General features: G+C 50.9%; 2 protein-coding genes across 10 annotated transcripts in view; one reads left to right on the forward strand and one right to left on the reverse strand.

Moving 5' to 3' along the window:
• The window catches only part of MTSS2 (MTSS I-BAR domain containing 2), a 135,390-nt gene extending 123,326 nt beyond the window's left edge, over positions 1-12,064 (forward strand). For all 7 annotated transcript variants that reach the window (XM_073564361.1, XM_073564363.1, XM_073564362.1 and 4 more), the window contains 2 exons: positions 6,481-6,646; positions 7,039-12,064. In XM_073564361.1, coding sequence (XP_073420462.1) covers positions 6,481-6,646; positions 7,039-7,823 — 951 coding nt within the window. In that variant the 3' untranslated portion in view covers positions 7,824-12,064. The remainder of the gene's footprint in view (positions 1-6,480; positions 6,647-7,038) is intronic.
• An 11,897-nt stretch (positions 12,065-23,961) lies between these two features.
• IL34 (interleukin 34) overlaps positions 23,962-27,509 on the reverse strand; it is a 48,578-nt gene continuing 45,030 nt past the window's right edge. For all 3 annotated transcript variants that reach the window (XM_073564330.1, XM_073564331.1, XM_073564329.1), the window contains one exon: positions 23,962-24,758. In XM_073564330.1, the coding sequence (XP_073420431.1) occupies positions 24,531-24,758 (228 nt within the window). In that variant the 3' untranslated portion in view covers positions 23,962-24,530. The remainder of the gene's footprint in view (positions 24,759-27,509) is intronic.

Genomic DNA, 27,509 nt, shown 5'->3' on the forward strand with positions numbered 1-27,509 from the left:
CAAATGCCCCCGGACCCTCTATAAACACAGCAATATAACGTACCCCCAAATGCCCCCGGACCCTCTAATAAATACAGCCATATAACGTACCCCCAAATGCCCCTGGACCCTCTATAAACACAGCCATATAACGTACCCCCAAATGCCCCCGGACCCTCTATAAATACAGCCATATAACGTACCCCCAAATGCCCCCGCACCCTCTATAAACACAGCAATATAACGTACCCCCAAATGCCCCCGGACCCTCTATAAATACAGCCATATAACGTACTCCCAAATACCCCCGGACCCTCTATAAATACAGCCATATAACATACCCCCGGACCCTCTATAAACACAGCCATATAACGTACCCCCAGATGCCCCCGGACCCTCTATAAATACAGCAATATAACGTACCCCCAAATACCCCCGGACCCTCTATAAACACAGCCATATAACGTACCCCCAAATGCCCCAGGACCCTCTATAAACACAGCAATATAACGTACCCCCAAATGCCCCCGGACCCTCTATAAACACAGCCATATAACGTACCCCCAAATGCCCCTGGACCCTCTATAAACACAGCCATATAACATACCCCCAAATGCCCCCGGACCCTCTATAAATACAGCAATATAACGTACCCCCAAATGCCCCCGGACCCTCTATAAATACAGCAATATAACATACCCCCAAATGCCCCCGGACCCTCTATAAATACAGCAATATAACATACCCCCAAATGCCCCCGGACCCTCTATAAATACAGCAATATAACGTACCCCCAAATGCCCCCGGACCCTCTATAAATACAGCAATATAACGTACCCCCAAATTCCCCCGGACCCTCTATAAATACAGCCATATAACGTACCCCCAAATGCCCCTGGACCCTCTATAAATACAGCCATATAACGTACCCCCAAATGCCCCCGGACCCTCTATAAATACAGCAATATAACGTACCCCCAAATGCCCCAGGACCCTCTATAAACACAGCCATATAACGTACCCCCAAATACCCCCGGACCCTCTATAAATACAGCCATATAACGTACCCCCAAATACCCCCGGACCCTCTATAAATACAGCAATATAACGTACCCCCAAATGCCCCCGGACCCTCTATAAATACAGCCATATAACGTACCCCCAAATACCCCCGGACCCTCTATAAACACAGCCATATAACGTACCCCCAAATGCCCCCGGACCCTCTATAAACACAGCCATATAACGTACCCCCAAATGCCCCCGGACCCTCTATAAATACAGCCATATAACGTACCCCCAAATGCCCCCGGACCCTCTATAAATACAGCCATATAACGTACCCCCAAATACCCCCGGACCCTCTATAAATACAGCAATATAACGTACCCCCAAATGCCCCCGGACCCTCTATAAATACAGCCATATAACGTACCCCCAAATGCCCCCGGACCCTCTATAAATACAGCCATATAACGTACCCCCAAATGCCCCCGGACCCTCTATAAATACAGCAATATAACGTACCCCCAAATGCCCCAGGACCCTCTATTGATACAGCAATATAACGTACCCCCAAATGCCCCCGGACCCTCTATAAATACAGCAATATAACATACCCCCAAATGCCCCCGGACCCTCTATAAATACAGCAATATAACATACCCCCAAATGCCCCCGGACCCTCTATAAATACAGCAATATAACGTACCCCCAAATGCCCCCGGACCCTCTATAAATACAGCAATATAACATACCCCCAAATGCCCCCGGACCCTCTATAAATACAGCAATATAACGTACCCCCAAATGCCCCCGGACCCTCTATAAATACAGCCATATAACGTACCCCCAAATGCCCCTGGACCCTCTATAAATACAGCCATATAACGTACCCCCAAATGCCCCCGGACCCTCTATAAATACAGCAATATAACGTACCCCCAAATGCCCCAGGACCCTCTATAAACACAGCCATATAACGTACCCCCAAATACCCCCGGACCCTCTATAAATACAGCCATATAACGTACCCCCAAATACCCCCGGACCCTCTATAAATACAGCAATATAACGTACCCCCAAATGCCCCCGGACCCTCTATAAATACAGCCATATAACGTACCCCCAAATACCCCCGGACCCTCTATAAACACAGCCATATAACGTACCCCCAAATGCCCCCGGACCCTCTATAAACACAGCCATATAACGTACCCCCAAATGCCCCCGGACCCTCTATAAATACAGCCATATAACGTACCCCCAAATACCCCCGGACCCTCTATAAATACAGCAATATAACGTACCCCCAAATGCCCCCGGACCCTCTATAAATACAGCCATATAACGTACCCCCAAATGCCCCCGGACCCTCTATAAATACAGCCATATAACGTACCCCCAAATGCCCCCGGACCCTCTATAAACACAGCAATATAACATACCCGCAAATGCCCCGGACCCTCTATAAATACAGCCATATAACGTACCCCCAAATGCCCCTGGACCCTCTATAAACACAGCCATATAACGTACCCCCAAATACCCCCGGACCCTCTATAAACACAGCCATATAACGTACCCCCAAATGCCCCCGGACCCTCTATAAATACAGCCATATAACGTACCCCCAAATGCCCCCGGACCCTCTATAAATACAGCCATATAACGTACCCCCAAATGCCCCCGGACCCTCTATAAACACAGCCATATAACGTACCCCCAAATGCCCCCGGACCCTCTATAAATACAGCAATATAACGTACCCCCAAATGCCCCCGGACCCTCTATAAACACAGCCATATAACGTACCCCCAAATACCCCCGGACCCTCTATAAATACAGCAATATAACGTACCCCCAAATGCCCCCGGACCCTCTATAAATACAGCCATATAACGTACCCCCAAATGCCCCCGGACCCTCTATAAATACAGCCATATAACGTACCCCCAAATGCCCCCGGACCCTCTATAAACACAGCCATATAACGTACCCCCAAATACCCCCGGACCCTCTATAAATACAGCAATATAACGTACCCCCAAATGCCCCCGGACCCTCTATAAATACAGCCATATAACGTACCCCCAAATGCCCCCGGACCCTCTATAAATACAGCCATATAACGTACCCCCAAATGCCCCCGGACCCTCTATAAATACAGCCATATAACGTACCCCCAAATGCCCCCGGACCCTCTATAAATACAGCCATATAACGTACCCCCAAATGCCCCCGGACCCTCTATAAACACAGCCATATAACGTACCCCCAAATACCCCCGGACCCTCTATAAATACAGCAATATAACGTACCCCCAAATGCCCCTGGACCCTCTATAAATACAGCCATATAACGTACCCCCAAATGCCCCTGGACCCTCTATAAATACAGCCATATAACGTACCCCCAAATGCCCCCGGACCCTCTATAAATACAGCAATATAACGTACCCCCAAATGCCCCAGGACCCTCTATAAACACAGCCATATAACGTACCCCCAAATACCCCCGGACCCTCTATAAATACAGCCATATAACGTACCCCCAAATACCCCCGGACCCTCTATAAATACAGCAATATAACGTACCCCCAAATGCCCCCGGACCCTCTATAAATACAGCCATATAACGTACCCCCAAATACCCCCGGACCCTCTATAAACACAGCCATATAACGTACCCCCAAATGCCCCCGGACCCTCTATAAACACAGCCATATAACGTACCCCCAAATGCCCCCGGACCCTCTATAAATACAGCCATATAACGTACCCCCAAATACCCCCGGACCCTCTATAAATACAGCAATATAACGTACCCCCAAATGCCCCCGGACCCTCTATAAATACAGCCATATAACGTACCCCCAAATGCCCCCGGACCCTCTATAAATACAGCCATATAACGTACCCCCAAATGCCCCCGGACCCTCTATAAACACAGCAATATAACGTACCCGCAAATGCCCCCGGACCCTCTATAAACACAGCAATATAACGTACCCCCAAATGCCCCCGGACCCTCTATAAATACAGCCATATAACGTACCCCCAAATACCCCCGGACCCTCTATAAATACAGCAATATAACGTACCCCCAAATGCCCCCGGACCCTCTATAAATACAGCCATATAACGTACCCCCAAATGCCCCCGGACCCTCTATAAACACAGCAATATAACGTACCCCCAAATGCCCCCGGACCCTCTATAAATACAGCCATATAACGTACCCCCAAATACCCCCGGACCCTCTATAAATACAGCAATATAACGTACCCCCAAATGCCCCCGGACCCTCTATAAATACAGCCATATAACGTACCCCCAAATGCCCCCGGACCCTCTATAAACACAGCAATATAACGTACCCCCAAATGCCCCCGGACCCTCTATAAATACAGCCATATAACGTACCCCCAAATGCCCCCGGACCCTCTATAAACACAGCAATATAACGTACCCCCAAATGCCCCCGGACCCTCTATAAATACAGCCATATAACGTACCCCCAAATGCCCCCGGACCCTCTATAAACACAGCCATATAACGTACCACCAAATACCCCCGGACCCTCTATAAACACAGCCATATAACGTACCCCCAAATGCCCCCAGACCCTCTATAAACACAGCAATATAACATACCCCCAAATGCCCCCGGACCCTCTATAAATACAGCCATATAACGTACCCCCAAATGCCCCTGGACCCTCTATAAACACAGCAATATAACATACCCCCAAATGCCCCCGGACCCTCTATAAATACAGCCATATAACGTACCCCCAAATGCCCCCGGACCCTCTATAAACATGCTGATAGAGCGTTGGACCGGACCCCCATATATCTAGTACTACAGGGTGGGCCATGAAGTCCCATTTCCTGCTGACAGTCGCCGTCTCTCACGCCGTGGGTCTGTCACCTGTAGGATCTGGGGGCATATCGCCAGATATTGTCCTCGAGCACAGATCCCGCTCCGTCACTTCATGTTTATCACTGGTGTGTGACCGTGCGCACATCTGTCACCGCACAACATGGCGGACACACGGCGACACTGCCCCCTCACAGGCCTGACAGGACGGAGACGCTGCTGAGGTAAAAGGAAAGCACAGCTCGGATTGGTGACTCCGGAGAATAAAGCAGAGCTCGGATTGGTTGCTATGGGTTATTGGAAAATGCATCACCTTGTCCAATCACACAAGAGACACGAGGCAGATTATCATTGCCGGCCATAAATCCTGTCACATCTTATAGCCCCCCGGACCCTCCGTACACCCAGTCACATCTTATAGCCCCCCGGACCCTCCGTACACCCAGTCACACCTTATAGCCCCCCGGACCCTCCGTACACCCAGTCACACCTTATAGCCCCCCGGACCCTCCGTACACCCAGTCACACCTTATAGCCCCCCGGACCCTCCGTACACCCAGTCACATCTTATAGCCCCCCGGACCCTCCGTACACCCAGTCACACCTTATAGCCCCCCGGACCCTCCGTACACCCAGTCACACCTTATAGCCCCCCGGACCCTCCGTACACCCAGTCACACCTTATAGCCCCCCGGACCCTCCGTACACCCAGTCACACCTTATAGCCCCCCGGACCCTCCGTACACCCAGTCACACCTTATAGCCCCCCGGACCCTCCGTACACCCAGTCACACCTTATAGCCCCCCGGACCCTCCGTACACCCAGTCACATCTTATAGCCCCCCGGACCCTCCGTACACCCAGTCACACCTTATAGCCCCCCGGACCCTCCGTACACCCAGTCACACCTTATAGCCCCCCGGACCCTCCGTACACCCAGTCACACCTTATAGCCCCCCGGACCCTCCGTACACCCAGTCACACCTTATAGCCCCCCGGACCCTCCGTACACCCAGTCACATCTTATAGCCCCCCGGACCCTCCGTACACCCAGTCACACCTTATAGCCCCCCGGACCCTCTGTACATTCCCCCAGACTCCGTACATACCCCCTCGGACCCTCCATACACACCCCCTGGACCCTCCGTACAATCCCGAGACCCTTGTACATCCACCCAGACCCTCCGTACATTTCCCCCCCCCATACATTTCCCCGAACCCTCCATACACCACCCCCCCGGACCCTCCATACATTCCCCCCAGACTCCGTACACCCCCCGTACATCTCCCCGAGCAATCCGTAAACCCCCCCCCCCCCAGACTCTGTATATACCCAGGGCCTTCATACATCCCCCGGACCCTCTGTACACTCCCCCAGACTCCATACATACCCCCCCGAACCCTCCGTACATCTCCCCGAACACTCCGTACATTCCCCCAGACTCCATTCATCCCCCTGATCCTCTGTACATTCCCCCTGGACCCTCCGTACACCCCCCTGGACCCTCCGTACACCCCCCTGGACCCTCCGTACACCCCCCTGGACCCTCCGTACACCCTCCATACACCCCCCTGGACCCTTCGTACACCCAGTCCTGTCACATGCCCCCTCTGATTGCAGCACGGGGAGGAGGTCTCGCCCGCTGCCAGTGACCTGGCCATGGTCCTGACCCGGGGTCTTAGTCTGGAGCACCAGAAGAGCAGCCGGGACTCTCTGCAATATTCCAGCGGCTACAGCACCCAGACGACCACCCCCTCCTGCTCCGAGGACACAATCCCCTCACAAGGTAAGCAGCCCCCCGAAGCAGGAGCTGCAGAGGCCCGCGCAGCGTCCTCATTGGGGAGTGAGAGCTTGGCCACATTTCTCTTCATTTTCAGGATCTCTGCTTGCTGTCAGTGCCGGGGTCTCGCCTGCTACAGCTGGAGGTCACTGCTCTGTGTCCAGACTGGACCTGCACTGATACTGATTGTCCGGATACAGTGTAACAAAACCGCAGCTGTGAGCAGGACCAGGATGAGTTTGCAGCCCCTGGATGTAAAAGTTTGTGTTCATTGACAGGAAGCAGAGATGTTGGAAGTGTAGCACAAAGTCTATCAACACTTCGTTGGATCCAGTGGTCATCTCCGTGTGCCGCCCCCTGCAGGGGGTCCTGACCGCCCGTTGTTTGCCCCCGCACAGGTTCTGACTACGACTGTTACTCGGTGAATGGAGATGCCGAAGGCGACGGCTCTGGGGACTACGATCGATCCTCCACCGTTCCCCGGAGCAGCAGCTTAGCGCAGAATTACCGCCGCATGCTCCAGACCAAGCGGCCAGCCTCCACGGCCGGACTGCCCACCGCCATGACTGCCTCTGGCTCTGCACCCCCTCCCCCGCAATCAGGCTCAACGCCAGGTGTGGCCACCATACGACGCACTCCTTCCACCAAACCCACCGTCAGACGCACTTTATCCAACGCCGGACCCATTCCATGTCGCCCCCCTATAGTGCCAGTAAGAACACCCACTGTGCCCGACTCTCCGGGCGGCGGACTGGGGGGGCGCTCTCGTGTCGGAAGTGAAGAGTGCGTTTTCTACCTGGGGGTGGATGATGGAAGCCCCCTCGACTATGCCAAGTCTTCTCCCAAGCGCCTCAGTCTCCCCAATGCAGCCTGGGGGGCAGCAGGAGAAATGTCTGTGTACGGCGGTGGCGGAGCGGATGAGGAAGACATGGGGGGCGGCCTCCTGGCTGCCAATCGACACAGTCTGGTGGAGAAGATCGGGGAGCTGGTCGCCGGAGCGCACGCCCTGGGGGATGGCCAGTTCCCTTTCCCTTCAGCTCCAGACAAGAGTCAGATCCCTGCCCCTACGGGAGGCGGCAGCAGCTCCGAACCCCCGGCCGGCGACATGCTGGCGTCCATACGAAGAGGGGTGCGCTTACGCCGAACCCTGACTAACGACCGCTCTGCCCCCCGGATACTGTGACCTCCGCTGCAGGGTGGACAGCATTGGTGCTCCAGGGAGGGGAGCGAAACATACTGTGACACAAGCCAACCAGAAACCATGGGGTGCTTAACCCTTTCTATGCAGGTAGGTCCGGGGCTAGAAGGGTTAGGTTTGGTGACTGAGCGAACCATTTCCACCATTCCATACATCAAGGCGGACCCAACACACCAGTAGCATTAGGAAAGTCAACGGTCTGTTATGGCGGCTGGCAAGACCCCCCCCTCACACCAGCTCTGCTACACTGAGGGGCACAGCGCTGCAATGAAGACGTCGCTGGTACAGCAGACTTTAGTGTAGCCACCATGGAGGGGCCAGGACTCCGGTTCAGATCTCGGCTGTGACGCTAGTCTTCATTGCAGCCGTGTGATCCAGGAGCTGAGGATGGACTGCGGCCCCTGATGATGGACCCTCAAGCTCAATCTCGTCTGGTTCTGGCCCGAGTGCCCACGTCACTGGTCCGGTGGGGGGATGAATGTGACTACACAGGCAGCTTGCAGGACTCTGGACGACCAGCGGGGTCAGGACATGTGGCCCCCAGGAGCCCTAATTTTTCTTACTGTACAATTTGTGCCAATTGGTTGCTGCGGATGCTGAGCGGCCGCCATGTTTCTGTGGCCCGTTTCCCCTCACCTGATAGGTGAATTAGTCTTGCTGGACTCGGGGGATGAAGACCCCGCTATTTTCAGCCTCTTGTAGTGGGGGAATAGCCGACCTCACGGGGATCTTGCCTTTACCGATCACAGAGGCCTCTCTTCTAGTGCCATTCAGAACAAGCCTTGTGCCACCTCTGTGCCCACGCTGTGTAGTGAGGAGCAGCCCCCAATGCCCGCACCATACGGGGGGCACCGCACTTAGGATTTGTAGACTTTACACCATTAGTTTATGACCCCCGTGTGAATCTTACTGGTATCCTGACGGTTATAGTGCGGGGGACATTTCCTTATAGTGGGCTGCCCCCGCACACGTGGAATGAGCACATCTCCACTACGGACACTGTGTGTAGGGGTCTGTGATGGAAATGTCACCCCAGTAATGGCGCAGCCCCCTGCTCGGCAGATGTCCTGTAGGGGGCACTTACTATAGAGCCATATATTTTCAGAGATTAGTGATTTGTTTGCCTCCAGAAGGAATCGTAGATGTAGATCTGACCAGACAGAGAATATTTTTAGCCACTGCTGGCCGAGCCAGGGCCAGAGATCGATATTGAAAAATGTAGCGCTACCCGCTGGCCGGGTGGAGAGCTGCAGGCAGCTTCTTGTGACTTGTAGCAGTAACCTAAGTTCTCCTGATGTTCGGATACAACTCCACCGCTGCGGAGAGATGACGGCGGTCTGTCACCAAACTCCAGGGATTCCATAACTACAAAGGTTTAGGACACATCTTTGGAGTTGGTGACAATTTGCGAAGAAAGTCTTGAAGACGTCCCTTTAGTGAGCAGGAAAATGGGCACAAGACCTGAGGCTGCTCCACTGCGACACGTCTGATGTCTGCACGGCTTCCTGACCAGTGTGCACGCAGCAGTTTACACCAGGACGCTTTTAGACCTTGATGTAGATGGTGATTTGGAGGCTGTCTCAGTAGTGCAGTCTCAGGCGCTGAGCCTGCAATAGGTGGACGTGACTTCTATATTTTTCTTCTGTTCGGTCTACACAGGGAGGTGCAGCTAGGTTTTTGGGGCTGGGGCATTGGGACGCAATCTGTCAAGATGGAGATATATGCATAGGTGAAATGGAGGCAGGGGCCCATTTAGAAGTGGGGGAGTAGTAAGTTTTGCACATGAACAGCAGCTACTGCAGGTGTTTTTCGTTGGTGCGGGAAGTTGTTAGGACATGGATCGTCCTAAGGTGTGAACGTTGATGTATGTTTATTGGTTTCTGTCTATGGTTGTATGAGGGCACTGACCTGTAGGGGAAGACAGTGAGCTGCCTGATATGTCCAGTCCATTATCCTACTCATGGGACGCCGGATGAGATGACCGGACCGTGCTATCGTCATCCTCAACTTTGCTCATCTCACAACACGCGAAACAACATGCAATCCACCGAACTACGATGCATGAGGCATGTTATCCACCAAACTCAAAACACACGACATATTGTTGAATTGGCCAAAGTCCGGACACATGAAATATAATAATCTCCTGACACGTGAGATGCCTTGTGATCCGCCAAGCTCCCGAGGCACAAGACATTGTGCAATTCGTCGAGCTCCCATGACGTTGTGATACTTCGAGCTCCCGACACGTCGCGCGATCCATCGAGCTCCCGACACGCGAGACGTCGTGCGATCCATCGAGCTCCCGACACGCGAGACGTCGCGCGATCCTTCGAGCTCCCGCCACGTCGCGCGATCCATCGAGACATTGTGCGATCCATTGAGCTCCCGACACGTCGTGCGATCCATCGAGCTCCCGACACGTCGTGCGATCCATCGAGCTCGCGAGACGTCGTGCGATCCATCGAGCTCCAGACACGTCGTGCGATCCATTGAGCTCCCGACACGTCGTGCGATCCATTGAGCTCCCGACACGTCGTGCGATCCATCGAGCTCGCGAGACGTCGTGCGATCCATCGAGCTCCAGACACGTCGTGCGATCCATCGAGCTCGCGAGACGTCGTGCGATCCATCGAGCTCCAGACACGTCGTGCGATCCATCGAGCTCGCGAGACGTCGTGCGATCCATCGAGCTCCCGACACGCAAGATGTCGTGCGATCCTCCTAAATCCTGATGTATTATCTGCTGATTTCCAACCCAATTCATTTTGCCACTGCTGAGAGATCTATGCTATAAGGTTTGACAGATCTCGGGTTCCTCCAGTGAGTTCTTGTATCTGTGACATATCAGGTGGCAGGATCAGTGTGGTCAGGCCGCTGTGTCCCATATCTGATACTTGCGTGGAGTGGTCTCACATCCTGTCGGTAACACTGTGAACCCCCAAGTGTTCAGTAGTGGTGAATCGGACACGAGGGACTGAGGAGACCCTTGAGTGTGGACACAGGTCTAAAGTGGGGAAAAGGCAAGTGATGTGGAAGGAGAAGTGGAAAGAGTGAGCCCAGGGCCAGGGGGCGCCGCTGATTGTAGGGCTGCAGACCTCACTGCTCCTTCACTCATTAAGATCAGGAAATCCTGAAAATCTGAAACTTTCCAGGCCTGAGGCTGCACCTTGTGTGGCTCCAGATTCCCATCCACATGGTTCCTGGCCTGAAGATGGCAGACTTATGTCTCCGTGTGGACATTGACATTCATGGTGAGAATACGCCATGCCACTCTCAGTAGTGCAGCCTCAGGCTTTGGGCCTGTAACTTCAAGCACAGAGATCACAGAGCGGCTTTCACATGAACGAAGCATTCTGGAGTTTGCCTCTGCACGGCCTCATGTACCGCAGTGATACCAGAGAAGAGTAGCTGGTGCTGAGCAGTGGATATAGTGGGGTTGTGTAGGCGGTCCCTGTTTATACACTGTAGTCTAGGCCCAGTCCTGAGCCTCCCGCACCAGAGACCCTCGCTCTAGCAATAGGATAACCCGGCAATAATAATGCAGCGGCAGTACTCCCTCCCAGGGGGTACGGCCATTCTGCTGGAGGATGATAGCAGGTGGTGACATTATTGTACCAGTCCGGTGACCTCAGTGGGAAGTGACGAGCCCTTCTTCCGTAGCTGGGGAGGTGATGAATATGCGAGTCCCATAAGAATGAATAGGATCTGGGTTTTTCATTTGTCTTTTTTAACCCCATGTGACGGTGTTTTAGCCTCCCGGCAGCTATGCATTATGTGAGGGATGGGTCCTGAGGCCCCTTGGTGATAGAGAGCACCAAGGTTGGGCGAATGCAAGCACAATGCTCTCCTCCCCCTCCCTTGTGGGGACAGCCTGGTCAGCCCCGTTATCTACGAAGCCCCCGTGTGTGTAAAACACGTCGTTGTACAGAGACCCCCTTACACACTGGATTTCTGTGTCTGTTTGTATGTGTGTACCTGTATTGGGGTGCCGGATCCCCTCTTTTTCCCCATTCTGTTTGATGTTAGTTATGGGGGAGGGGCAGCCCCCCAACACTGTGTCTTCTAACATGTGGCGTCTTCTGCTCGCTGATCTTCCGCTTCTGTTGCCTCCTTCCCTCACCACTTTTATTCTTTTTCTAGCTCATCTTTTTCACTGAGAATTGCGCTGACAGTAACTCTGCACTGTGACCATCCAGTATTAATAAACTCGTACTGTAACTGCCGCCGTCACATGACTCCTGCTGCAAACTTGTACTGTAACTGCCGCCGTCACATGACTCCTGCTGCAACTACAGCTCCTTACCAGACCGCCGCTTGCTGTCAGTACATGAGAATGTTCTGCTTTCCATTCAGGCCCAGAAATCCACATATCTAGTAATGGAGCAAATCAGTGCTGGACAGGGACTAGAAAGAGACCCCCACACACAGACTGTGCCCCCCATGCCTCATCACAGAATAGTTGGGAAGTGCCATATGCACTGTGGCAAGTAGTCAAGCTGTCGGCTTTCCTGACAGGTTTGTTATGGAGGACGGCGCTGTTCTCGTCACACTCATTTATAGAATATAGATGGGTATTCCGAAATGTCCTACAGGTCAGGGAGATGTATCCATCCCCAAAAGGAGGTGTCTGTTTCCCCCCCTGGTGCCACACGTGAGAGAAAGAAGTGCTCTGAAGAGGCCGAGCACAAAGTACCAGCAGCAACAAATCCCTCTGAACAGCGGATGACCAGTCCCATAATACTGCACCAAACACTGTCCACAGCGCCGTGCCCCATCCCAACGCTCCCTCACAGTCCGCAGCGCCGTGCCCCATCCCAACGCTCCCCCACAGTCCGCAGGGCCGTGCCCCATCCCAACGCTCCCCCAGTGTCCGCAGCGCCGTGCCCCATCCCAACGCTCCCCCAGTGTCCGCAGCATCGTGCCCCATCCCAACTCTCCCCCACGGTCCGCATCACCGTGCCCCATCCCAACTCTCCCACACTGTCCGCAGCACCGTGCCCCATTCCAACTCTCCCCCACTGTCCGCAGCACCGTGCCCCATCCCAACTTTCCCCCACTGTCCGCAGCACCGTGCCCCATCCCAACTCTCCCCCACTGTCTGCAGCACCATGCCTGTTATGAATGGGTCACCGAGGAGGAGAGCGCAATAGGCTATGCCACCAGAACACCAGAGAGGTTGGTCGCTCAGCAGATTGCAAACCCCTGATCCTATCTACACAACTAGCAGTAGCCGTGGAGCGTTCCTACATTGCCCTAGACACCTCGTCACAGCCGGAGGACTAACTAAGCCTAACGACAGAAAGGTGAAATCTAAACTGCCCCGGAGCAGACCCCAAAGGAATAGACAGCCCCCAACATTTATTGTCTGTGAGACAAGATGAAAACACAAACGCAGGCAGAATATAGACTGAGCAAATGATGGGGCCCACACTGACTAGACAGGAAAGGAAAGGAAAGACACTGTCTGCAATCACCCAAAAACCCTAACAATTCCAACACGACTGATGTACAAAAATACTGAGGTTTGCACAACCTCGCCCCCACTATATCAGCACTCAGGTGTGAACTGGCGGCTAGCAACAGGCTAATACAGCAGGGGACTGAGCAAACACAAGATACAAAAATACAGGGCAGGAGCAAGCTGACCCCTGACAGCAAGGCAAAATCAGATGCAAAGGGTTTAGCAAATGACACTTAGCTGACAAAATGCAGGATCAGGCAGCAGACAGAAATCCTCAGTAAGCAAAGAAAGGAATATCACCAGCAGTCACTGAGAGAAGTCTGCTCGCTTATGTAGCCCCATTCTTCCAATTATCCTCTGCAGCTGTTGGGTTAACATCATGTTGACCAGCATCACTACCAGCTGTATCGACCAGAGGGAGCCTTGCCTCAAAAGTCAGATCAAGAGAATTCATAACACGTGCCCCATTCCAAAGCTCCCTCTACTGTCTGCAGCACCGTGCCCATCCCAACACTCCCTCACTGTCCGCAGCACTGTGCCTCATTCCAAAGCCCCCTCTACTGTCTGCAGCACCATGCCCCATCCCAACGCTCCCCCCACTGTCCACAGCACCGTGCCCCATCCCAACGCTCCCCCCCTGTCCGCAGCACCGTGCCCCATCCAAACGCTCCCTCCACTGTCCGCAGCACTGTGCCCCATTCCAAAGCTCCCTCTACTGCCTGCAGCACCGTGCCCCATCCCAGCGCTCCCTCCACTGTCCGCAGCACTGTGCCCCATTCCAAAGCTCCCTCTACTGTCTGCAGCACCATGCCCCATCTCAATGCTCCCCCACTGTCCGCAGCACTGTGCGTCATTCCAAAGCTCCCTCTACTGTTCGCAGCACCGTGCCCCATCCCAACGCTCCCCCACTGTCCGTAGCACCGTGCCCCATCCCAACGCTCCCCCTCTGTCCGCAGCACCGTGCCCCATCCCAACGCTCCCTCCACTGCCCGCAGCACCGTGCCCCATCCCAACGCTCCCCCACTGTCCGCAGCACTGTGCCCCATTCCAAAGCTCCCTCTACTGTCTGCAGCACCATGCCCATCCCAACGCTCCCTCACTGTCCGCAGCACTGTGCCCCATTCCAAAGCTCCCTCTGTCTGCAGCACCGTGCCCCATCCCAACGCTCCCCCACTGTCCGCAGCACCGTGCCCCATCCCCTGCTATCGGATTGCAGACCCCTGATCCTATTCACACAACTAACAGTAGCCGTGGGGGGTTCCTACGGTGCCCTAGACCCCTCGTTCACAGCCGGAGAACTAAATAAGCCTAAAGAAAGAAAGGGGAAATCTAAACTGCCCCAGAGCAGACCCCAAAGCAATAGACAGCCCCCAACATGTATTGTCGGTGAAAAGCAGATGAAAACACAGACACAGACAGAAAGACAGGTCGAGCAAACTATGGGGCCCAACTAACTAAATAGGAAAGGACAGAAAAGATGCTGGCTGCAATCCGCAAAAATACTGCCAAAATAATGTCCAACACGTCTGATAGAAAAAAGGCCCTGAAGTCACTAGACTTCAAAAACACTATATCAGCACTCAGGTATATTCTGAAGACTGAGCAAAAGATCAACTTGACCAGAGACAAAAATGGAGCTCAGCCTATACCAACAAGGGCAGGCAGAACACGAACACTAAGTAAGCAGACAATATCTCATGGAAAAATAAGAGAGCAAATACTTAGCTTTCAGAAGACAGGTACTGAACTGGTTTGCAAGAGCTCAGAGCAGAAAGGATCACCAGCACCCCAGTAGGGCGTCGGCTGCCTTATATCCACTCAGTGATTCCGGGTGTCCAATCAGGCTCCACCTGTTCAGATGACAGGTTCTTCCCAACCCAATCAATTTCACTACCTCTCTTCACCAGCAGAGGGAGTTCATCAGACATCAACGGTGAAGGGGAAAATGAACTCACAACAGTACCTCCCCCTTGAGGAGGGGTCACCGAACCCTCATCCATGCCACCAGGACGATCAGGATGGGCCCGATGAAAAGCACAAACCAATCTTTCGGCATGAATATCGGATGCAGGGACCCAAGAATTATCCTCCTGGCCATAACCCTTCCATTTAACCACATACTGGAGTCTCCGTCTAGCCAGGCGAGAATCCAGTATCTTCTCAACCTCATATTCCACATTACCTTCCACCAATACAGGGTCAGGAGGTGCCACCACAGGAACTACTGGCTCAACAAACCTCTTTAACAGAGACTTATGAAACACGTTATGGATCATGAATGTAACAGGAAGAGCCAATCGAAAAGAGACCGGATTAAGAATCTCCAAAATCTTGTAAGGTCCAATAAATCTAGGTTTAAACTTTGGAGAAGCCACCTTCATAGAGATATTCTTTGATGACAACCAAACCATATCACCCACCTTAAACTGGGGACCAATGGTCCTATGCCGGTTGGAAAACCGCTGGGCCTTTTCCTGGGAGAGAGACAACCTATCCACCACTTGGTCCCAGATCTGGTGCATTCTCTCCACCACAGTGTCAACACCTGGGCAGGCAGAAGACTCCACCTGCCCTGAAGAGAAACGAGGATGAAACCCAAAGTTACAAAAAAAAGGTGACATCAAAGTGGCAGAACTAACTCTATTAATTAAAGCAAATTCGGCCAAGGGCTAAAATGAAACCCAATCATCCTGATCAGCAGAAATAAAACATCTCAAATACGACTCCAAAGTCTGGTTTGTTCTCTCCGTCTGCCCATTGGTCTGAGGGTGAAACGCAGAGGAGGAGGACAACTGAATTCCCAACTTAGAACAGAAAGTCCTCCAAAATCTAGAAATAAACTGAACTCCTCTGTCAGATACAATGTTCTCAGGAATCCCGTGCAAGCGAACCACCTGTTGCAAAAACAAGGGCACCAACTCTGAGGAAGATGGCAACTTAGGGAGTGGTACAAGATGGACCATCTTAGAGAATCTATCACAAATCACCCAAATAACAGTCATTCTCTGAGAGACAGGCATATCAGAGATAAAATCCATTGAAATATGGGTCCATGGCCTCCTGGGCACCGGCAAAGGCATCAGCAACCCACTAGAGCGAGAACAAGGTTTAGACCGGGAGAAAGTCCCACAGGACTGCACAAAACTCCTGACATCATGAGACAAGGCGGGCCACCAAAAAGACCGACTCACCAAATCTCTAGTACCAAAAATACCTGGATGACCAGCCAATGCAGAGCAATGAACTTCAGAAATCACTCTCTTCCTCCACTGGTCAGGAACATACAATTTTCCAATGGGGCAACGCTCAGGTTTGTCCTGAAACTCTTCCAGAGCATGTCTCAAATCGGGCGAGATGGCAGAAAGAACTACCCCCTCACCTAAGATGGTAGCAGGCTTGATCACAACAGGAGAATCAGCAAAGAAACTCCTAGAGAGGGCGTCTGCCTTGACATTCTTAGTGCCCGGAAGAAAAGAGACCACAAAATCAAAACGTGTGAAAAACAAGGCCCACCTAGCCTGTCTAGGATTCAAGCGTTTGGCCGACTCCAGGTAAATCAAATTCTTGTGGTCAGTAAGGACCACGACTTGATGTTTAGCTCCCTCCAACCAATGTCTCCACTCCTCAAATGCCCATTTCATGGCCAACAGTTCCCGATTCCCCACATCATAGTTACGTTCAGATGGGGAGAACTTTTGGGAAAAGAAAGCACAGGGATTCATCTTAGAGGTTACCGGATCTTTTTGGGACAAAACAGTTCCTGCACCAATCTCAGAAGCGTCCACCTCTACCTGAAACGGGAGTGAGACATCAGGTTGCCGCAAAACCGGAGCAGAAGTGAATCTTCGCTTCAGCTCCTGAAAGGAAGAAACAGCCTCCGGAGACCAATTCAGCACATCAGCACCTTTCTTAGTCAAATCAGTCAATGGTTTGGCAATACCAGAAAAATTAGCTATAAATTTACGATAAAAATTAGCGAAACCCAAAAACTTCTGGAGGGCCTTCAAAGAAGTGGGCTGAACCCAATCATAAATGGCCTGTACCTTGGCCGGGTCCATTTCAATAGTTGACGGAGACAAAATAAATCCCAAAAATGAAATCCTCTGTACCCCAAAAATGCATTTCGATCCCTTGACATACAGGGAATTCTCCCTCAAAATCCGGAACACAGTCCGAACATGTTCCACATGAGAGTCCCAATCCTTGGAAAAGATCAAAATATCATCCAGATAGATGATCAAGAATTTATCCACCAAGTCCCGGAAAATATCATTCATGAAGCACTGCAAGATAGAATGGGCATTAGTGAGCCCAAAAGGCATCACCAGGTACTCAAAATGTCCCTCCGGAGTATTAAATGCCGTCTTCCATTCATCCCCATGCTTAATGCGAATAAGATTATACGCCCCCCTGAGGTCAAGCTTGGTAAACCAGCAAGCATCTTTAACTCTAGAGAATAGATCAAAAATCAGGGGTAACGGATACTGATATTTAACAGTAATTTTGTTGAGGGAACGATAGTCAATACAAGGCCCTAATGAACCATCCTTCTTGGCCACGAAAAAAAAACCAGCACCCAAGGGTGAAGAGGATGGTCTAATATGACCCTTCTCCAATGACTCCTTAATATAGGATCGCATGGCCTCGTGCTCGGGTACAGATAAATTGAAAAGTCGACCCTTGGGAAATTTACACCCAGGGCTCAGCTCAATTGCACAGTCATAACTCCTATGAGGAGGCAAAGACGCAGACTCATTCTCACTAAATACATCATAAAAATCAGCCAAATAGTCAGGAACATCATGCGACTGGGGAGAGGTGGAGAAAACAGGAGCGTCACCAAGAGCACACCGACAACCCCAACTCACCACAGACACAGATTTCCAATCCAAAACTGGATTATGGGTTTGTAACCAGGGAAACCCCAGAACAATGGTATCATGCAGATTATGCAACACCAAGAATCTGCAATTTTCTTGATTATCTGGGGCGACCCGCATTACCACCTGGGTCCAAAACTGAGGTTTATTCTTCGCCAAAGAAGTAGCATCAATACCCCTCAAAGGGATAGGCATCCGCAGAGGTGTCATAGGAAACCCACAACGTTTAGCAAAATCCAAGTCCATCAGGTTCAGAGCTGCTCCCGAATCCACGAAAGCCTTAGCGGAAAATGTGGACAGGGAGCAGATCAGAGTAATTGCAGGAAGAAACTTAGGTTGAACACCACCCACAGCAAATGTGTGTGCAAAACTTTTCTCTTGTTTAGGGCAGACAGAAATAATATGAGAGGCATCTCCACAGAAAAAACACAGCTTATTACGCCTTCTGAACTCCTGACGTTGCACCCTAGACAAAACTCTATCACATTGCAAAGGTTCAGACATTTGTTCAACAGGTGGCAACACCTCTCGTACAGTTTTGCGTTCACGTAAACGCCGATCCACCTGAATGGCTAATGACATAGAATCGTCAAGACCAGAGGGAACAGGAAATCCCACCATAGTATCTTTTACGGTTTCTGACAAACCCTTCCGAAAGCGAGCAGCCAAGGCACCATCATTCCAGGTTGTAAGGACCGCCCACTTTCGGAATTTTTGACAGTACAACTCTGCAGAATCCTGACCCTGGCTCAATGCCAACAGGGTCTTTTCAGCCTGATCAATAGCATTAGGTTCATCATACAACAGCCCTAAGGCTTGAAAAAATGCGTTCACATTAGTCAGAATAGGATCATCAGTTTCAAAGAAAACGCCCAATCCTGGGGATCGCCGCGCAGCAAAGAGATGACAATTTTAACCTGCTGCGCGGAGCTCCCTGACGAGTTAGGCTTCAAGGCAAAAAATAATTTACAATTATTCTTAAAGTTCAAAAATTTAGACTGATCCCCAAAAAACATCAGGAGTAGGGATCTTTGGTTCAGCAACATGTGAATGAGCAAGATAGGCGGAAATTCCCCGCACTTCAGCAGCGAGCTGCTCCACACGATCAGACAATTGCTTCATCTCCATTGAGAAGAAAAAAATTCCCCCTACGGCCTCAAAGACATAGAGGAAAAAATATACACAAAAAAAAAAAATTCTGACACTTTTTTTTTTTTTTTTATACAATTCTTTCCTGCTATTGAGTACCCTAGAATCTGCGGTATGGCTGGTGATTCTGTTATGAATGAGTCACCGAAGGAGGAAAAAACAAAAATACAAGCTAAGTCCAGAAAACCGGAGAGGTTGGTAGCTATCGGATTGCAGACCCCTGATCCTATTCACACAACTAGCAGTAGCCATGGGGGGTTCCTACGGTGCCCTAGACCCCTCGTTCACAGCCGGAGAACTAAATAAGCCTAAAGAAAGAAAGGGGAAATCTAAACTGCCCCAGAGCAGACCCCAAATCAATAGGCAGCCCCCAACATGTATTGTCGGTGAAAAGCAGATGAAAACACAGACACAGACAGAAAGACAGGTCGAGCAAACTATGGGGCCCAACTAACTAGATAGGACAGGACAGAAAAGATGCTGGCTGCAATCCGCAAAAATTCTGCCAAAATAATGTCCAACACGTCTGATAGAAAAAAGGCCCTGAAGTCACAAGACTTCATTAAACACTATATCAGCACTCAGGTATATTCTGAAGACTGAGCAAAAGATCAGCTTGACCAGAGACAAAAATGGAGCTCAGCCTGTACCAACAAGGGCAGGCAGAACACGAACACTAAGTAAACAGACAATATCTCATGGAAAAATAAGAGAGCAAATACTTAGCTTTCAGAAGACAGGTACTGAACTGGTTTGCAAGAGCTCAGAGCAGAAAGGATCACCAGCACCCCAGTAGGGCGTCGGCTGCCTTATATCCACTCAGTGATTCCAGGTGTCCAATCAGGCTCCACCTGTTCAGATGACAGGTTCTTCCCAACCCAATCAATTTCACTACCTCTCTTCACCAGCAGAGGGAGTTCATCAGACATCAACGGTGAAGGGGAAAATGAACTCACAACAGCTTCCTCCACTGTCCGCAGCACTGTGCCCCATCCCAACGCTCCCCCACTGTCCGCAGCACCGTGTCCCATCCCAACGTTCCCCCACTGTCCGCAGCACCTTGCCTCATCTCAACGCTTCCCCACTGTCCGCAGCACCGTGCCCCATCCCAACGCTCCCCCACTGTCCGCAGCACCGTGCCCCATCTCAACGCTCCCCCAACTGTGCGTAGAACCGTTCCCCATCCCAACGCTCCCCCACTGTCCGCAGCACCGTGCCCCATCCCAACACTCCCTCACTGTCCACAGCACCGTGCCCCATCTCAACGCTCCCCCCACTGTCCGCAGCACCGTGCCCATCCCAACGCTCCCTCCACTGTCCGCAGCACCGTGCCCATCCCAACGCTCCCCCACTGTCCGCAGCACCGTGCTCCATCTCAACGCTCCCCCCACTGTCCGCAGCACCGTGCCCATCCCAACGCTTCCCCACTGTCCGCAGCACCGTGCCCATCCCAACGCTCCCTCCACTGTCCGCAGCACCGTGCCCATCCCAACGCTCCCCCACTGTCCGCAGCACCATGCCCCATCTCAACGCTCCCCCCTCTGTCCGCAGCACCATGCCCATCCCAACGCTTCCCCACTGTCCGCAGCACCGTGCCCCATCCCAACGCTCCCCCACTGTCCGCAGCACCATGCCCCATCTCAACGCTCCCCCCACTGTCCGCAGCACCGTGCCCATCCCAACGCTTCCCCACTGTCCGCAGCACTGTGCCCCATTCCAAAGCTCCCTCTACTGTCTGCAGCACCATGCCCCATCTCAATGCTCCCCCCACTGTCCGCAGCACCGTGCCCATCCCAATACTACCCCACTGTGCGCATAAACATGCCTCATCCCAACGTCCCCTCCACTGTCCACAACACTGGGCCCAACCCAACGCTCAGTCCACTGTATGCGGCGCCGTGCCCCATCCCAACCCTCCCCCACTGTCCGCCATACTGTGCCCCAACTCAACGCTCCCCCACTGTCTGCAGCACCATGCCCCATCCCAACGCTCCCTCCACTGTCCGCAGCACCATACCCATCCCAACGTCCCCTCCACTGTCCGCAGCACCGTGCCCCAACCCAACACTCCCCCACTGTCCGCCATACTGTGCCCCAACTCAACGCTCCCCCACTGTCTGCAGCACCGTGCCCATCCCAACGTCCCCTCCACTGTCCGCAGCACCGTGCCCCAACCCAACACTCCCCCACTGTCCGCCATACTGTGCCCCAACTCAACGCTCCCCCACTGTCCGCAGCACCATGCCACATCCCAACACTCCCACCATCACTTCAAGCCCTTCCCACCGGAGACAACAAAAATACCGGCTTCACTCCCCATCCTTCCCCTAGTGACAGCACCAGCAGAATAGTGAGTGCAGCTCTGGAGTATAATACAGGATGTAACTCAGGATCAGTAATGTATGTACACAGTGACTGCACCAGCAGAATAGTGAGTGCAGCTCTGGGGTATAATACCGGATGTAACTCAGGATCAGTAATGTATGTACACAGTGACTGCACCAGCAGAATAGTGAGTCCAGCTCTGGAGTATAATACAGGATGTAACTCGGGATCAGTAATGTAATATATGTACACAGTGACTGCACCAGCAGAATAGCGAGTGCAGCTCTGGGGTATAATACAGGATGTAACTCAGGATCAGTAATGTAATGTATGTACACAGTGACTGCACCAGCAGAATAGTGAGTGCAGCTCTGGAGTATAATACAGGATGTAACTCAGGATCAGTAATGTAATGTATGTACACAGTGACTGCACCAGCAGAATAGCGAGTGCAGCTCTGGAGTATAATACAGGATGTAACTCGGGATCAGTAATGTAATATATGTACACAGTGACTGCACCAGCAGAATAGCGAGTGCAGCTCTGGGGTGTAATACAGGATGTAACTCAGGATCAGTAATGTAATATATGTACACAGTGACTGCACCAGCAGAATAGCGAGTGCAGCTCTGGGGTATAATACAGGATGTAACTCAGGATCAGTAATGTAATGTATGTACACAGTGACTGCACCAGCAGAATAGCGAGTGCAGCTCTGGAGTATAATACAGGATGTAACTCAGGATCTGTAATGTAATGTATGTACACAGTGACTGCACCAGCAGAATAGCGAGTGCAGCTCTGGAGTATAATACAGGATGTAACTCAGGATCAGTAATGTAATGTATGTACACAGTGACTGCACCAGCAGAATAGTGAGTGCAGCTCTGGAGTATAATACAGGAGGTAACTCAGGATCAGTAATGTAATGTATGTACACAGTGACTGCACCAGCAGAATAGTGAGTGCAGCTCTGGAGTATAATACAGGATGTAACTAAGGATCAGTAATGTATGTGCACAGTGACTGCACCAGGAGAATAGTGAGTGCAGCTCTGGAGTATAATACAGGAGGTAACTCAGGATCAGTAATGTAATGTATGTACACAGTGACTGCACCAGCAGAATAGTGAGTGCAGCTCTGGAGTATAATACAGGATGTAACTCAGGATCAGTAATGTAATGTATGTACACAGTGACTGCACCAGCAGAATAGCGAGTGCAGCTCTGGAGTATAATACAGGATGTAACTCAGGATCTGTAATGTAATGTATGTACACAGTGACTGCACCAGCAGAATAGCGAGTGCAGCTCTGGAGTATAATACAGGATGTAACTCAGGATCAGTAATGTAATGTATGTACACAGTGACTGCACCAGCAGAATAGCGAGTGCAGCTCTGGAGTATAATACAGGATGTAATTCAGGATCAGTAATGTAATGTATGCACACAGTGACTGCACCAGCAGAATAGTGAGTGGAGCTCTGAAGTATAATACAGGATGTAACTCAGGATCAGTAATGTAATGTATGTACACAGTGACTGCACCAGCAGAATAGTGAGTGCAGCTCTGGAGTATAATACAGGATGTAACTCAGGATCAGTAATGTAATGTATGTACACAGTGACTGCACCAGCAGAATAGTGAGTGCAGCTCTGGAGTATAATACAGGAGGTAACTCAGGATCTGTAATGTATGTACACAGTGACTGCACCGGCAGAATAGTGAGTGCAGCTCTGGAGTATAATACAGGATGTAACTCAGGATCAGTAATGTAATGTATGTACACAGTGACTGCACCAGCAGAATAGTGAGTGCAGCTCTGGAGTATAATACAGGAGGTAACTCAGGATCAGTAATGTATGTGCACAGTGACTGCACCAGGAGAATAGTGAGTGCAGCTCTGGGGTATAATACAGGATGTAACTCAGGATCAGTAATGTAATGTATGTACACAGTGACTGCACCAGCAGAATAGTGAGTGCAGCTCTGGAGTATAATACAGGATGTAACTAAGGATCAGTAATGTATGTGCACAGTGACTGCACCAGGAGAATAGTGAGTGCAGCTCTGGGGTATAATACAGGATGTAACTCAGGATCAGTAATGTATGTGCACAGTGACTGCACCAGGAGAATAGTGAGCGCAGCTCTGGAGTATAATACAGGAGGTAACTCAGGATCAGTAATGTAATGTATGTACACAGTGACTGCACCAGCAGAATAGTGAGTGCAGCTCTGGAGTATGACCCCGGATAGGTCATGTATGCACACTGGTTGCATTTGGCTGTAGCTAGGAGTAATATTCTGTTATAAGTTTATAGTAAAATAATTTTTATGACACAATATATAATAGAATCTCGTTACAAAAATAAACCAATCCGACAATAAGAGCTGTCTCATTCGGGCGATTCCTTCCTAGGGAAGGTGATCCAGGACTTCAGGCCTTTCCTGGGTTCACGCGGACGCTCAGTCATATCCACTGCAGATCCAGGATGGACGGAAGCCTTGATACCAGTGTGCACAAATCCTTCATAAAGTGAGATAAATAGATCCTATGAGAACAATGGCCCCACTTGTGAGAACTGCTGCAGTGTAAAGCACAGTGAGATCATCCCCACTGTACATGTGACTTAGTTACTGCACTGTATATAGATCCTTCATAGTGATGGCAGTGGGGTCTGGTCACAAGCAGGGGGCAGTGGGGTGTGTTGATGCTGGGGGCCTAGGCCTCCGAGTCCCCGTATCCTCCTGTTTAGCAGATCCAGGGCTTTGCGGGGGACAGAGCTGCCGGACCCCCTGACCTCAGTACACATTCTGTCCTCACAATGATTCAGGGGACTCCACTGATGACGTGGACTGTGGGGACTCCCTCTAACAGGACGGCCTCGGCGCAGACCACGGGCCTGGGACAGATCCAATATGGCAGAGGGCATCCTGCGGCGCAGAGCGGGGCAGACAGAGGCCGCACTCCTCCTGGTACAAGACGTCCAGCACTCGCCAGCAGTCGTCCAGCAGATCCTTCGGAGCGACTCCTTTCACTTTATCTCCTGGCGTCCACAATCGTCCCACAAGGTCCTTGGCGATATCAGTAAGGTCCGGCTGCAAAAGTGGGACAAAGGGATGAGGACATGCACAAAGACCACAAGGCATCCCGTCACCTCCAGAGCTGCAGTCACTATTCTGCTGTTACTTCTTATCCTCCCATCACCTCCAGAGCTGAACTCAATATTCTGCTGTCACTTCTTATCCTCCCGTCAGCTCCAGAGCTGCAATCACTATTCTGCTGTCACTTCTTATCCTCCCATCACCTCCAGAGCTGAACTCACTATTCTGCTGTCACTTCTTATCCTCCCGTCACTTCCAGAGCTGAAGTCACTCTTCTGCTGTCACTTCTTACTCTCCCATCACCTCCAGAGCTGCAGTCACTATTCTGCTGTCACTTCTTATCCTCCCGTCACCTCCAGAGCTGCAGTCACTATTCTGCTGTAACTACTTATCCTCCCGTCACCTCCAGAGCTGCAGTCACTATTCTGCTGTCACTTCTTATCCTCCCATCACCTCCAGAGCTGAACTCACTATTCTGTTGTCACTCATCCTCCCGTCACCTCCAGAGCTGCACTCACTATTCTGCACTATAGGCCGGTAATCTTAACATCTGTTGTGGGTGAAATTTTTGAAGGGTTTCTAAGGGATACCATTATGGAATATCTCAATGTTAATAAATGTTTAACTCCATATCAACAAGGATTTATGAAGGATCGCTCCTGTCAGACTAACCTGATCAGCTTCTATGAGGATGTAATCTCTCAAATGGACCCAGGAGAATCATTGGATGTCATTTACCTCGACTTCTCTAAAGCATGTGACACTGTCCCACATAAAAGATTGGTAAGTAAGATGAGAAAGCTTGGGCAAGGGGAAAATGTGTGTAGATGGGTAGGTAGCTGGCTTAGTGAGAGAAAACAAAGAGTGGTTATTAATGGTGCATACTCAGATTGGGCCAGGGTTACTAGTGGGGGACCACAGGGGTCTGTATTGGGCCCCCTACTATTTAATATATCTATTAATGATCTAGTGGATGGCTTACACAGTAAAATATCAGTATTTGCAGATGATACAAAACTATGGAAGGTGTTAACACAAAGGAGGACAGTTTGCAACTACAGACAGATTTGAGTAAATTGGAAAATTGGGCTGAAAAATGGCAAGTGAGGTTTAACACAGATAAGTGTAAGGTTATGCACATGGGAAGGAGAAACAGATGCTACAATTACTTACTAAATGGGAAACTGCTGGGGAAATCAGACATGGAAAAAGACTTAGGCGTCTTAGTCAATAAGAAGCTAAATTGGAGTGCCCAGTGTCAGGCAGCTGCCACCAAAGCAAATAGGGTGATGGGATGCATTAGAAGAGGTCTGGGGACACGAGATGAAAACATCATTCTCCCTCTGTACAAATCACTCGTCAGACCACACTTGGAGGATTGTGTGCAGTTCTGGACGCCGGTGCTCAAGAAAGACATTACTGAACTTGAAAGGGTTCAAAGGCGGGCTACTAAAATGATAAATGGAGTTGGTTCACTACAATACCCAGAAAGGTTATCAAAATTAGGTCTATTTACTCTAGAAAAGAGAAGACTTAGGGGAGACTTAATATATATGTACAAGTATATCAGAGGGCAACACAGAGATCTCTCCAATGAACTGTTTGTACCAAGGACTGTGACAATAACAAGGGGGCATTCTCTTCGTTTGGGGGAAAGACAATTTCTGCACCAGCATAGAAGAGGGTTCTTCACGGTAAGAGCAGTGAGGCTCTGGAATTCTCTTCCTGAGGAAGTGGTGATGGCCAACTCACTGAATGAATGTAAGAAAGGAATGGAGGCTCTTCTTGTGAGTAACAGTATAGAAGGTTACGAATAACAGAATATTATAAGTAGATGGTTGACCCAGCTTAGGGGAAGGAATTTTTTTCCCTACGGAGAAAATTGGCTTCTACTCTGTGGGTTTTTTGCCTTCCCCAGGATCAACAATGCAGAACAGCTGCACTAACAATAGGCTGAACTAGATGAACATAAGGTCTTCCTTCAGCCTTCAAAACTATGTTACATCATGTCTTATCCTCCAGTCACCTCCAGAGCTGCACTCACTATTCTGCTGTTACATCATGTCTTATCCTCCAGTCATCTCCAGAGCTGCACTCACTATTCTGCTGTTACATCGTGTCTTATACCCCAGTCACCTCCAGAGCTGCACTCACTATTCTGCTGTTACATCGTGTCATCCTCCAGTCATATCCAGAGCTCCAGTCACTATTCTGCTGTTACATCATATCTTATCCTCCAGTCACCTCCAGAGCTGCGGTCACTATTCTGCTGATATATCGTGTCTTATCCTCCAGTCATCTCCAGAGCTGCAGTCACTATTCTGCTGTTACATTGTGTCTTATTCTCCAGTCACCTCCAGAGCTGCAGTCACTATTCTGCTGTTACATCATGTCTTATCCTCCAGTCACCTCCAGAGCTGCAGTCACTATTCTGCTGTTACATCATGTCTTATCCTCCAGTCACCTCCAGAGCTGCGGTCACTATTCTGCTGTTACATCGTGTCTTATCCTCCAGTCACCTCCAGAGCTGTGGTCACTATTCTGCTGTTACATCGTGTCTTATCCCCCAGTCACCTCCGGGCTGCGGATAATCCATAGGGTCACAGCCATCACCACGGTGATCGGGCCGCTCTTACAGTCTAGTCACCCCTCCCGATACAATGATAAGATGACCTCACCTTATTACAAGTCATCACGCAGAGACATGGCGCTGAGCGGAGGCGGTAAGCGGTGGTTAGTGAGCCA

Source organism: Dendrobates tinctorius, unplaced genomic scaffold, assembly GCF_039654945.1.
Source record: "Dendrobates tinctorius isolate UK_male_01 unplaced genomic scaffold, ASM3965494v1 ptg000450l, whole genome shotgun sequence".
Taxonomy (NCBI): Eukaryota; Metazoa; Chordata; class Amphibia; order Anura; family Dendrobatidae; genus Dendrobates; species Dendrobates tinctorius.